Source organism: Argentina silus, assembly GCF_951799395.1.
Source record: "Argentina silus genome assembly, chromosome: 10".
NCBI lineage: Eukaryota > Metazoa > Chordata > Actinopteri > Argentiniformes > Argentinidae > Argentina > Argentina silus.
Genome location: NC_139664.1, coordinates 1,533,953 through 1,546,283, shown reverse-complemented (window position 1 = coordinate 1,546,283; position 12,331 = coordinate 1,533,953). Strand labels below are relative to the sequence as shown.

At 42.7% G+C, this 12,331-nt stretch overlaps 1 protein-coding gene across 2 annotated transcripts; it reads left to right on the top strand.

The window, feature by feature from the left end:
• LOC310810318 (GTPase IMAP family member 8-like) lies at positions 1-12,170 on the top strand. Of its 2 annotated transcripts, XM_083678015.1 has the most exons (13): positions 1-174; positions 2,368-3,072; positions 3,471-4,175; positions 5,067-5,771; positions 6,492-7,121; positions 7,623-7,700; positions 7,886-7,975; positions 8,093-8,167; positions 9,090-9,179; positions 9,621-9,698; positions 9,881-9,970; positions 10,099-10,190; positions 11,402-12,170. In XM_083678015.1, exons 1-12 carry the CDS (start codon positions 132-134, stop codon positions 10,161-10,163), a joined length of 3,354 nt encoding a protein of 1,117 aa, XP_083534141.1. In that variant the 5' UTR covers positions 1-131; the 3' UTR covers positions 10,164-10,190; positions 11,402-12,170. The 2 variants fall into 2 exon arrangements, with proteins under 2 accessions (XP_083534141.1, XP_083534142.1); XM_083678016.1 differs by lacking the exon at positions 7,623-7,700.
• Positions 12,171-12,331: the final 161 nt, after the last annotated feature.

Below are 12,331 nucleotides of genomic sequence, written 5' to 3'. Positions count from 1 at the left end.
AGAGCTGCTGGAGAAGATAGAGGAGATGGTGGCAGGAAACAGAGGAGGCCATTATGAGATGAAGAGAGAGATAGTAGAGAAGATAGAAGAGAGAAGGAAGGCAGAGGAAGAGAGAGATCAAACAGAGACTGATGAAGGTGCAGCAACAGAGAGAGAGCCTCAGATCACTAAAGGGTGAGTTTGATTCAGTCTATGCTTTGTGTCCTGTGATAATTCTACTGTGTTGCATGCAGTATACGCCAGCAACAGTGACACAAGTCATAATACTGTATGGGTTTTACTGCTGTAATTGTGTTCATGACACACAGAGAAAAACAGTTTTCATTATATATCAATAAAATGTGTTTACAGTAAATAATACACAACCCTGCCATTGTGAGACAATTAACCTTTATGTGTCCAGTCAGGCATGACTAAGATTATGACACAAGGAACACAACACACATCTACTTAAACAGAAACATTATCTGCCATTGACACCATGACAGCATATGGATATTACAATAAACACCACTGTATGTAGAGTAGGAATGTGACTTTCATTGTAGAGAGAGAGAGAGAGAGAGAGAGAGAGAGAGAGAGAGAGAGAGAGAGAGGAGGTTAGAGAGAGAGAGTGAGAGAGGGGGGGAGAGAGAGAGAGAGATGGAGAGAGAGAGAGGAGGGTAGAAAGAGAGGTAGAGAGAGAGAAAGAGGGAGAGACTGGACTGTGGAGAGACTATTATGACCACCTATTCAGGTAAACACTATGCTTTGTACACCATGAACTTTGACAAAGATATATTTATTGATTTGAGGGATTATACATTTGGATTTTATAATAATAATTCATTCATCATTCAGAAAGTCTGAGAGATATTTTCTGACATAATACTGTTGTGATTTCAATGATCAGTTTCACAAATGCAATCCAGTGTACAGACTAATGAAACCTAAATACATGTGAAATAACTTATTATAAATAAATGATTATGAATGATAATAATGAAACCTAAATACAATGCCTTCGGAAGGTATTCAGACCCCTTCACTTTTTCCACATTTTGTTCTGTTATAGACTCAATTTAAAATGAATGAAATTAAAAGAATTTGCCATCAATCCACACACAATACCCCAGAATGACAAAGCAAAAACAGTTTTTTTGAAATTTCAGTAAATTTATTAAAATTGAAATACAGAAAAACCTCTAAAGGTATTCATACTCTTTGCAATGACACTCTTAAAATGAGCTAAAATGGAAAAATGTCATCAACAAATCACTCAATAAGTTCGATTGAGTCCATCTTAATGCAAGGATAATAGTTCATGTAATTTTGGAATTAATATCTTTGTTTTTATAGGGTCTCGGAGTTGCATAGGAATCAATTACACACTGTGTAGATTAAGATTTCACTACCAACTCAGCAAATTTCATAATTTTCTCTTGATCCTGACAAACTCCCCAGTCCTTGCCGGTGACAAACATACCCCTAACTTGATGCAGCTACCACTATTCTTCACATGAGAGATGGTGCGGAAACTGCATTGCATGTGCTGGATTTGCACCAAACTTGATGCTTTGTAGGAAAACCAAATGAACACATTTCCAGCCACTTTCTTTGCAACAATGAATTCAAGCGATATGGCAAACACAATTATGAATATGAGAGAGATTATTTTTCCATTAAGGGGTTCTTTTTGGCCACTTGATTAGAGACCAATTTTGTAGAGTGACTGAGATGATGTTGTCCCATTGACTGTGCTTTTTCCTCTCCACCATGTCAGTCTTCCGAGGCCTCAGGGTCGCAGTCATGACCAGTTTTGTTCCTCTCCATTTGCTCAGTTTGCCATGACAACCTGATCCACACAGTGTGTAATTGATTCCTATGCAAATCAGAGACCCTATAAAAACAAAGATATTAATTCCAGAATTACATTAACTATTATCCTTGCATTAAGATGGACTCAATTCAACTTATTGAGTGATTTGTTGATGACATTTTTGCATTTTAGCTAATTTTAAGAGTGTCATAGCAAAGTGTCTGAATACTTATGTACATAAGGTATTTATGTATTTCAATTGTAATAAATTTACTGAAATTTCTAAACCTGTTTTTGCTTTGTCATTCTGGGGTATTGTGTGTGGATTGATGGAAAATTTCTTTAATTTAATCCGTTTTAAATTGAGTCTATAACTAAATGTGGAAAAAGTGAAGGGGTCTGAATACTTTCCGAAGGCACAGTACATGTGAAATAACAATGTTATTAAATAAATTATTTTGAATGATAATAATGAAATGTCAATGACAATAATACCCCAAATATGTTAATAAAACACTGAATCATTGTGTTGAGATTTAGCTGATTAAGTGGTGTTTATTTCATACCAGGTGACTCCCTCCATCTCTCAGAGATGAGGATTGTGCTTCTGGGGTCCAGAGGAGCAGGGAAGAGTTCAGCAGGAAACACCATCCTGGGCAGAGAGGAGTTTGACCTGAGGACAGCTGTTCAGTGTGTGAAGAGACAGGGAGAAGCAGCAGGGAGGCAGGTCACTGTGGTTGACACTCCAGGCTGGTGGAAGAATCTCCCTGTAGAGCAGACTCCTGAGATGGTTAAACAGGAGATCGTACGCAGTGTGTCTCTGTGTCCCCCAGGACCTCACACTCTCCTCCTGGTCATACAGAGGGATGTTTCATTCCCTGAGGAAGAGAGAAGACACGTACAGGAACACCTGGAGCTTCTCAGAGATGGAGTCTGGAGTCACACTATAGTGCTGTTCACCTGTGGGGACAGTCTGGGAGACACAACTATTGAGCAGCACATTGAGACAGAAGGGAAGGCCCTCCAGTGGCTTGTTGAGAAATGTGGGAACAGATATCATGTCCTCAACAATAACAACAGGGCTGATGTTACTCAGGTCACAGAGCTGCTGGAGAAGATGGAGGAGATGGTGGCAGGAAACAGAGGAGGCCATTATGAGATGAAGAGAGAGATAGTAGAGAAGATAGAAGAGAGAAGGAAGGCAGAGGAAGAGAGAATCAAACAGAGACTGATGAAGGTGCAGCAACAGAGAGAGAGCCTCAGATCACTAAAGGGTGAGTTTGATTCAGTCTATGCTTTGTGTCCTGTGATAATTCTACTGTGTTGCATGCAGTATACGCCAGCAACAGTGACACAAGTCATAATACTGTATGGGTTTTACTCCTGTAATTGTGTTCGAGAGAGGTAGAGAGAGAGAGCTAAAGAGGTAGACAGAGAGAGAGAGGTAGAGAGAGAGAGGACACAGAGGGCAAACGAGAGGTTTAGAGGTAGAGAGGGAGAGAGAGACTGGACTGTGGAGGCACTGTACATGTGAAATAACAACGTTATTAAATAAATTATTTTGAATGATAATAATGAAATGTCAATGACAATAATACCCCAAATATGTTAATTAAACACTGAATCATTGTGTTGAGATTTAGCTGATTAAGTGGTGTTTATTTCATACCAGGTGACTCCCTCCATCTCTCAGAGATGAGGATTGTGCTGCTGGGGTCCAGAGGAGCAGGGAAGAGTTCAGCAGGAAACACCATCCTGGGCAGAGAGGAGTTTGACCTGAGGACAGCTGTTCAGTGTGTGAAGAGACAGGGAGAAGCAGCAGGGAGGCAGGTCACTGTGGTCGACACTCCAGGCTGGTGGAAGAATCTCCCTGTAGAGCATACTCCTGAGATGGTTAAACAGGAGATTGTACGCAGTGTGTCTCTGTGTCCCCCAGGACCTCACACTCTCCTCCTGGTCATACAGAGGGATGTTTCATTCCCTGAGGAAGAGAGAAGACACGTACAGGAACACCTGGAGCTTCTCAGAGAGGGAGTCTGGAGTCACACTATAGTGCTGTTCATGCGTGGGGACAGTCTGGGAGACACAACTATTGAGCAGCACATTGAGACAGAAGGGAAGGCCCTCCAGTGGCTTGTTGAGAAATGCGGGAACAGATATCATGTCCTCAACAATAACAACAGGGATGATGTTACTCAGGTCACAGAGCTGCTGGAGAAGATAGAGGAGATGGTGGCAGGAAACAGAGGAGGCCATTATGAGATGAAGAGAGAGATAGTAGAGGAGATAGAAGAGAGAAGGAAGGCAGAGGAAGAGAGAATCAAACAGAGACTGATGAAGGTGCAGCAACAGAGAGAGAGCCTCAGATCACTAAAGGGTGAGTTTGATTCAGTCTATGCTTTGTGTCCTGTGATAATTCTACTGTGTTGCATGCAGTATACGCCAGCAACAGTGACACAAGTCATAATACTGTATGGGTTTTACTGCTGTAATTGTGTTCATGACACACAGAGAAAAACAGTTTTCATTATATATCAATAAAATGTGTTTACAGTAAATAATACACAACCCTGCCATTGTGAGACAATTAACCTTTATGTGTCCAGTCAGGCATGACTAAGATTATGACACAAGGAACACAACACACATCTACTTAAACAGAAACATTATCTGCCATTGACACCATGACAGCATATGGATATTACAATAAACACCACTGTATGTAGAGTAGGAATGTGACTTTCATTAGAGAGAGAGAGAGAGAGAGAGAGAGAGAGAGAGAGGAGGTTAGAGAGAGAGAGTGAGAGAGGGGGGGAGAGAGAGAGAGAGATGGAGAGAGAGAGAGGAGGGTAGAAAGAGAGGTAGAGAGAGAGAAAGAGGGAGAGACTGGACTGTGGAGAGACTATAATGACCACCTATTCAGGTAAACACTATGCTTTGTACACCATGAACTTTGACAAAGATATATTTATAGATTTGAGGGATTATACATTTGGATTTTATAATAATAATTCATTCATCATTCAGAAAGTCTGAGAGATATTTTCTGACATAATACTGTTGTGATTTCAATGATCGGTTTCACAAATGCAATCCAGTGTACAGACTAATGAAACCTAAGTACATGTGAAATAACAACTTTATTAAATAAATGATTATGAATGATAATAATGAAATGTCGATGACAATATTACCCCAAATATGTTAATAAAACACTGAATCATTGTGTTGAGATTTAGCTGATTAAGTGGTGTTTATTTCATACCAGGTGACTCCCTCCATCTCTCAGAGATGAGGATTGTGCTGCTGGGGTCCAGAGAAGCAGGGAAGAGTTCAGCAGGAAACACCATCCTGGGCAGATCGGAGTTTGACCTGAGGAGAACTGCTCAGTGTGTGAAGAGACAGGGAGAAGCAGCAGGGAGGCATGTCACTGTGGTCGACACTCCAGGCTGGTGGACGAATGTCTCTGTAGAGGAGACACCAAATGTGGTTAAACAGGAGATCGTACGCAGTGTGTCTCTGTGTCCCCCAGGACCTCACACTCTCCTCCTAGTCATAAAGGGGAATGTTTCATTCCCTGAGGAACACAGAAGACACATACAGGAACACGTGGAGCTTCTCAGAGATGGAGTCTGGAGTCACACTATAGTGCTGTTCACCTGTGGGGACAGTCTGGGAGACACAACTATTGAGCAGCACATTGAGACAGAAGGGAAGGCCCTCCAGTGGCTTGTTGAGAAATGTGGGAACAGATATCATGTCCTCAACAATAACAACAGGGGTGATGGCACTCAGGTCACAGAGCTGCTGGAGAAGATAGAGGAGATGATGGCAGGAAACAGAGGAGGCCATTATGAGATGAAGAGAGAGATACTAGAGAAGATGGAACTGTCAAGCAGAACTGAGGAAGCTAAAGGAAAACAGAGGCAGGTGAAGATGACGGAACAGAGAGATATCCACAGAACATTCATCGGTGAGGTCATTTCTGTTCATGATTGAAGGATCAAACTGTTTGTCAGACCTCTGTTCCAGAATGCTGGGCTGGATGTGGGTGATGTGTTAGATATGTAACTACTGATCAGTAATGACTTCGTTAGAGGACAGTCAGCGTACGCAAGGCATGGATGATATCAGTGGCAGACCAAAAGGTCAAAGGTCAAACACATACATGAATACTTTAAAGTGTTTAGGTGTGCTTGATTGACTTGTGAGCCTATTCCATTGCTTACATAGTACTAGGCTAAAATGACAATCATCTGAAATACTCTGTACTCTGCGACTTCAATCATAACAAGTTGGAATGCACCAGATTACTTTACATTTGCATCACATTTTCCAACTGTTCTCTTAAACCAGCAGACATTATCACCACACTATCAGTCCAGCCCAGTACAACCAGCAGACATTATCACCCCTTACTGTGGTCACTGACCTGACATAAATGGCGTTGCAAGTACCTGTCATTCAGTAATTTTTGGTGATATCCCTCCAATTTCACTTTGCTGAAATGCAGGCAGAAAGGTTTTTGACAGTAACAGTGAAATGTTTTATTATGTTCAACACCCAGTGTTGAAATATCAACCATAATGTCATGTACAGCATGTAATCATATTATGTTACCAGATCACACAGTCATGTGTTCCAGAGGATGTTCAATGTGGATTAACTGAACTACATTCTCTCTCTCTGACAGGTGAATCCCTCGATCTCTCAGAGCTGAGGATTGTGCTGCTGGGGTACAGAGCAGCAGGGAAGAGTTCAGCAGGAAACACCATCCTGGGCAGAGAGGAGTTTGACCTGAATACAGGTCTGTGTGTGAAGAGACAGGGAGAAGCAGCAGGGAGGCAGGTCACTGTGGTCGACACTCCAGGCTGGTTGGTAAATCTCCCTGTAGAGAAGACACCTGAAGTCCTTAAACAGGAGATCGTACGCAGTGTGTCTCTGTGTCCCCCAGGACCTCACACTCTCCTCCTGGTCATACGGGGTGATGTTTCATTCACAGAGAAACACAGAAGACACGTACAGGAACACCTGGAGCTTTTCTGTGAGATAGTTTGGAGTCACACTATAGTGCTGTTCACCTATAACTACTGTCTGGGAGACACAACCATTGAGCAGCACATTGAGACAGAAGGGGAGGCTCTCCAGTGGCTTATTGAGAAATGTGGGAACAGGTATCATGTCCTCAACAATAGCAACAGGGGTGATGTTACTCAGGTCACAGAGCTGCTGGAGAAGATAGAGGAGATGGTGGCAGGAAACAGTGGAGATTACTTTAAGGAACCATCACTGCCAATACGGGGAGCTAGGAGCATTACAAGCAGTGAGTATGATACTCTGACTAACCCTGACCTTTAACCTCCCAGCAGTGAGTATGATACTCTGACTAACCTTGAGGAAGACCATAACATGGTACTTATCTATAGTAAACCACACCTCATGACAACATTTGACCATCCCTTAAAGATGTTCAATGCCTCAGTGTACTCTATGGATCACAAACTCAATCAAAACAAGAACTCAATTGCACACTTTGCAATGTTTCAGTTTTGAAACTACTGTGTTTTCTGCAAGACTCCCGTCTGGCAAAACATTGATAATTCACAATTAGGGGGAAGTGTAAAGCTATTGTCAATTTCATGACTCCAACATTATTGCTGAAACTGATGCCATATTACACCATAAGTAGGGTTGTTGCTAACCAGTATATTTATCAATATCATACATGCTCAGGTTTCTGATTTAAAGAATCCAGATAGAAAGGCAGCAACATTACAGGTGTGTTGTTTTCATGGAGTGATGTCTCTGCATGACTCTCTTTAAGGGACTGGGTTGGAGGAGATGTGGAAGAAACCATCACTGCCAATCAGAGGAGCGAGGAGCATAAATCCTCCCCCTAGCAGTGAGTCTGGTGCTCTGACTAACCAGACTGAAACTAAAATAAAACCACTTCTAAAAGCCATCTTTGTTTTTAAAACAGGATTAATGAAAATGATGCCATATTACACCATATTGCTGCTGCCAGCCTGTTAAAGTCAAGTGTCCTATCATCTGGACCTAAGCTGTTGTTGTTGTTGTGTTCTACAGTGAGTGGAGACAGCAGACCAGAGACTGGGATTGGTTCTGACCTGATATCTGAGGATGGGTCAGAGGCTGGGTCACTGCAGAGGCCTGATGGTAGGATGACAGAATGGTGCAATGCCTTTCATTTGATTTAGTGTGAAAACATAAAACCTGCATTGAGCACCTACGCTGTGTGTTATTTTCATTCTGTCCAACATGACTTTCTTTAAGGAACTTGGTTGGAGTTCTGGAAGAAATCACTGCCTGCAAGAGGAGCGAAGAGCATAGATCGTTGTCCTCCCAGCCGTGAGTATAATACTCTGACTGACCTTGACCTTTAACCTCCCAGCCGTGAGTATAATACTCTGACTGACCTTGACCTTTAACCCCCCAGCCGTGAGTATAATACTCTGACTGACCTTGACCTTTAACCCCCCAGCCGTGAGTATAATACTCTGACTGACCTTGACCTTTAACCCCCCAGCCGTGAGTATAATACTCTGACTGACCTTGACCTTTAACCCCCCAGCCGTGAGTATAATACTCTGACTGACCTTGCAGAACTAGAATAGTGGTGCTGTGTGCTTACGTCACATGTCAAGAAAATATGGTTTCAATCCACCTTGATCCTTTTATTAAAAGCAGTGAGTGTCTCTGTGTGTTTGTTTTCAGACCACAGACGGTACTTCAGGCTTTACACGCGGCAGGGCGACACAAACCATCCTGAGCTGGCTCTGATATTGTCCTTTCCAGCACTGTTTCAACAACTATGGTGGAAGCCTAGCCAGTCCAGCTCAGTAAAGCCCAGTACAGCCTAGACCAGCCCAGTTCAGCCCAGTACAGCCCAATATAGCCCAGTACAGCCTAGACCAGCCCAGTACAGCCTTGACCAGCCCAGTACAGCCCAGTATAGCCCAGCAAAGCACGGTATAGCCCAGTACAGCCCAGTACAGCTCAGTTCAGCTCTGTAGTGTGGATGAGGGTAGGGAGGAACTGGTTTATAAAAGAAAGAGACAATGTTTGGTCCATTTGTGTTCTTGACCTTTCAGCACATCAGGAAAGATCAGACCAACCTCATTCACAGCTGTCATCCACTCTGCTTCTAACCAAGAATGAAACTGATGCTATAATACACAATCATTCATACTGTAGCTATCCAGTATACATCATGCAAGCTAAATATCCCCGGGATCTAAGTTGTTGTTGTTGTTGTTGTTGTGTTCTACAGTGAGTGGAGTCAGCAGACCAGAGACTGGGATTGGTTCTGACCAGATATCTGAGGATGGGTCAGAGGCCGGGTCACTGCAGAGGCCTGATGGTAGGATGACAGCTGTTTGTGTTCAGTCCTCAGCTTTAAAGTTCTCTGTCAGGAGAGAGAGGGGGTGGATAGTGCAGTTGAGAAGGAGAGGACCAGGAGTTGGAAAGCAAGTACTGTACCCTTGTCTGAGGACAACTACTAAACATTGTCATAAAACCAAGTCTTTTTAAGCAATATGTAGCTTCATTCATTTATGTATCTATTTCTGAGTCTATCCATCCAGGTAGGTTCACTCTCTATGCAACATTGACCTGGCCAGGAGGAGACAGGATCTGCATATCTCAAGATAGTTACTATTTTATAAATGAAGAGTTTACAAAATCATGTTTCTCTTCATAACAACATTCCTGTTGTCAAGCATAAAGAATCCAGAGAGAAAGGCAGCAACATTACAGGTGTGTTGTTTTCATGGAGTGATGTCTCTGCATGACTCTCTTTAAGGGACTGGGTTGGAGGAGATGTGGAAGAAACCATCACTGCCAATCAGAGGAGCGAGGAGCATAAATCCTCCCCCTAGCAGTGAGTCTGGTGCTCTGACTAACCAGACTGAAACTAAAATAAAACCACTTCTAAAAGCCATCTTTGTTTTTAAAACAGGATTAATGAAAATGATGCCATATTACACCATATTGCTGCTGCCAGCCTGTTAAAGTCAAGTGTCCTATCATCTGGACCTAAGCTGTTGTTGTTGTGTTCTACAGTGAGTGGAGACAGCAGACCAGAGACTGGGATTGGTTCTGACCTGATATCTGAGGATGGGTCAGAGGCTGGGTCACTGCAGAGGCCTGATGGTAGGATGACAGAATGATGCAATGCCTTTCATTTGATTTAGTGTGAAAACCTAAAACAAACATAAAACCTGCATTGAGCACCTACGCTGTGTGTTATTTTCATTCTGTCCAACATGACTTTCTTTAAGGAACTTGGTTGGAGTTCTGGAAGAAATCACTGCCTGCAAGAGGATATCTATGTATAATACTCTGAGTGACCTTGACCTTTAACCCCCCAGCCGTGAGTATAATACTCTGACTGACCTTGACCTTTAACCCCCCAGCCGTGAGTATAATACTCTGACTGACCTTGACCTTTAACCCCCCAGCCGTGAGTATAATACTCTGACTGACCTTGACCTTTAACCCCCCAGCCGTGAGTATAATACTCTGACTGACCTTGACCTTTAACCCCCCAGCCGTGAGTATAATACTCTGACTGACCTTGACCTTTAACCCCCCAGCCGTGAGTATAATACTCTGACTGACCTTGACCTTTAACCTCCCAGCCGTGAGTATAATACTCTGACTGACCTTGACCTTTAACCCCCCAGCCGTGAGTATAATACTCTGACTGACCTTGACCTTTAACCCCCCAGCCGTGAGTATAATACTCTGACTGACCTTGACCTTTAACCCCCCAGCCGTGAGTATAATACTCTGACTGACCTTGACCTTTAACCCCCCAGCCGTGAGTATAATACTCTGACTGACCTTGACCTTTAACCTCCCAGCCGTGAGTATAATACTCTGACTGACCTTGACCTTTAACCCCCCAGCCGTGAGTATAATACTCTGACTGACCTTGACCTTTAACCCCCCAGCCGTGAGTATAATACTCTGACTGACCTTGACCTTTAACCTCCCAGCCGTGAGTATAATACTCTGACTGACCTTGACCTTTAACCCCCCAGCCGTGAGTATAATACTCTGACTGACCTTGACCTTTAACCCCCCAGCCGTGAGTATAATACTCTGACTGACCTTGACCTTTAACCCCCCAGCCGTGAGTATAATACTCTGACTGACCTTGACCTTTAACCTCCCAGCCGTGAGTATAATACTCTGACTGACCTTGCAGAACTAGAATAGTGGTGCTGTGTGCTTACGTCACATGTCAAGAAAATATGGTTTCAATCCACCTTGATCCTTTTATTAAAACCAGTGAGTGTCTCTGTGTGTTTGTTTTCTTGGTGTGTGAGTACTGACCACAAACTGCAACCAGCAATAATTAAGAAAAATAAAAGCAACCTAATGAAAAGCTTTTGTCCACTTGTCTCTAGCGCTGAATTAAACTGATGCCGTAATACACTATAATACCTGTTATAATACACTATAATACCTGTTATAATACACTATAATACCTGTTATAATAATAACTGTTGTTGTATCTAGTGTACATCATGTCAGATTCCCCAGGTTTCTGATCTGTTGTTGTGTTGTGTTGTACAGTGAGTGGAGACAGCAGACCAGAGACATCAGACTGGGTTTGGTTCTGAGTAGATGTCTGAGGATGGATCAGTGGTTGAGTGTCCAGTGAACCCTAAGAGAAGGAAGATGGATGTCCTCTCTGACTGGTGCTGAGGAAGACTGACACAAACCTGACACACACAGACACTCTTTACAAGTGTGTGATGTTGGATCTCTGTTCATCGGTTTTAGGACAAAAGCCTATGGATGCCAGTAAAATACACAAGAATGGATTTTAAAAGAGTTTTATTGTTTGTTCATTGTACAGTATGGGCCAATGTTGAATTATTCAGGAATCATATAAGTTTAAGTATGTTAGTTTAGTCTTCAGAAATTATTTTAAACATCATCAAAATGTAATAAAGCGGTTGATCTGTTAACACATTAGAAACAAGAAAAACAAATTTATGCTAGGACCAGGGGCCAATGGCAGTCTCAATGCTAGAAGAAGGAAGGATTAGAAACCATGTTGTGTGTGTTGTTGTTGTTGTCTGTGGGTGGTATCTGCATGGTGGTTGTGTGTGTTGTTGTTGTCTGTGGGTGGTATCTGCATGGTGGTTGTGTGTGTTGTTGTTGTTGTTGTCTGTGGGTGGTATCTGCCTGGTGGTTGTGTGTGTTGTTGTTGTCTGTGGGTGGTATCTGCCTGGTGGTTGTGTGTTTCTCTCTCTGTTTTGATCCATGTTTCCTGTAAAGGACACTGTACTGCCTCCGTGTATGAAATGTGTTATAAATAAAGTTGGATTTGATTTGATTAGTTTGTTTATGATTGTTTTGTTGGCGCTGTAATGGTGACAGGTGGTGTGGATATGGACGGACACTAGTGGCTGATCACCATGGGAACCCTGCTCTAAAGACAGGTGTGTGTGTGTGTGTGTGGATGTAGCCTACAAGCTAATAGCTGTAGAAAGTGTA

Bases quoted from the DNA above. Each gene is read 5' to 3' on its own strand.
- LOC310810318 (XM_083678015.1), top strand. From the start codon at position 132: ATGAAGGTGCAGCAACAGAGAGAGAGCCTCAGATCACTAAAGG. The intron at 7,122-7,622 runs GTGAGTATGATA...ACTCTCTTTAAG, and splicing joins AGCTAGGAGCATTACAAGCA to GGACTGGGTTGGAGGAGATG. The intron at 7,976-8,092 runs GTAGGATGACAG...ACTTTCTTTAAG, and splicing joins GTCACTGCAGAGGCCTGATG to GAACTTGGTTGGAGTTCTGG.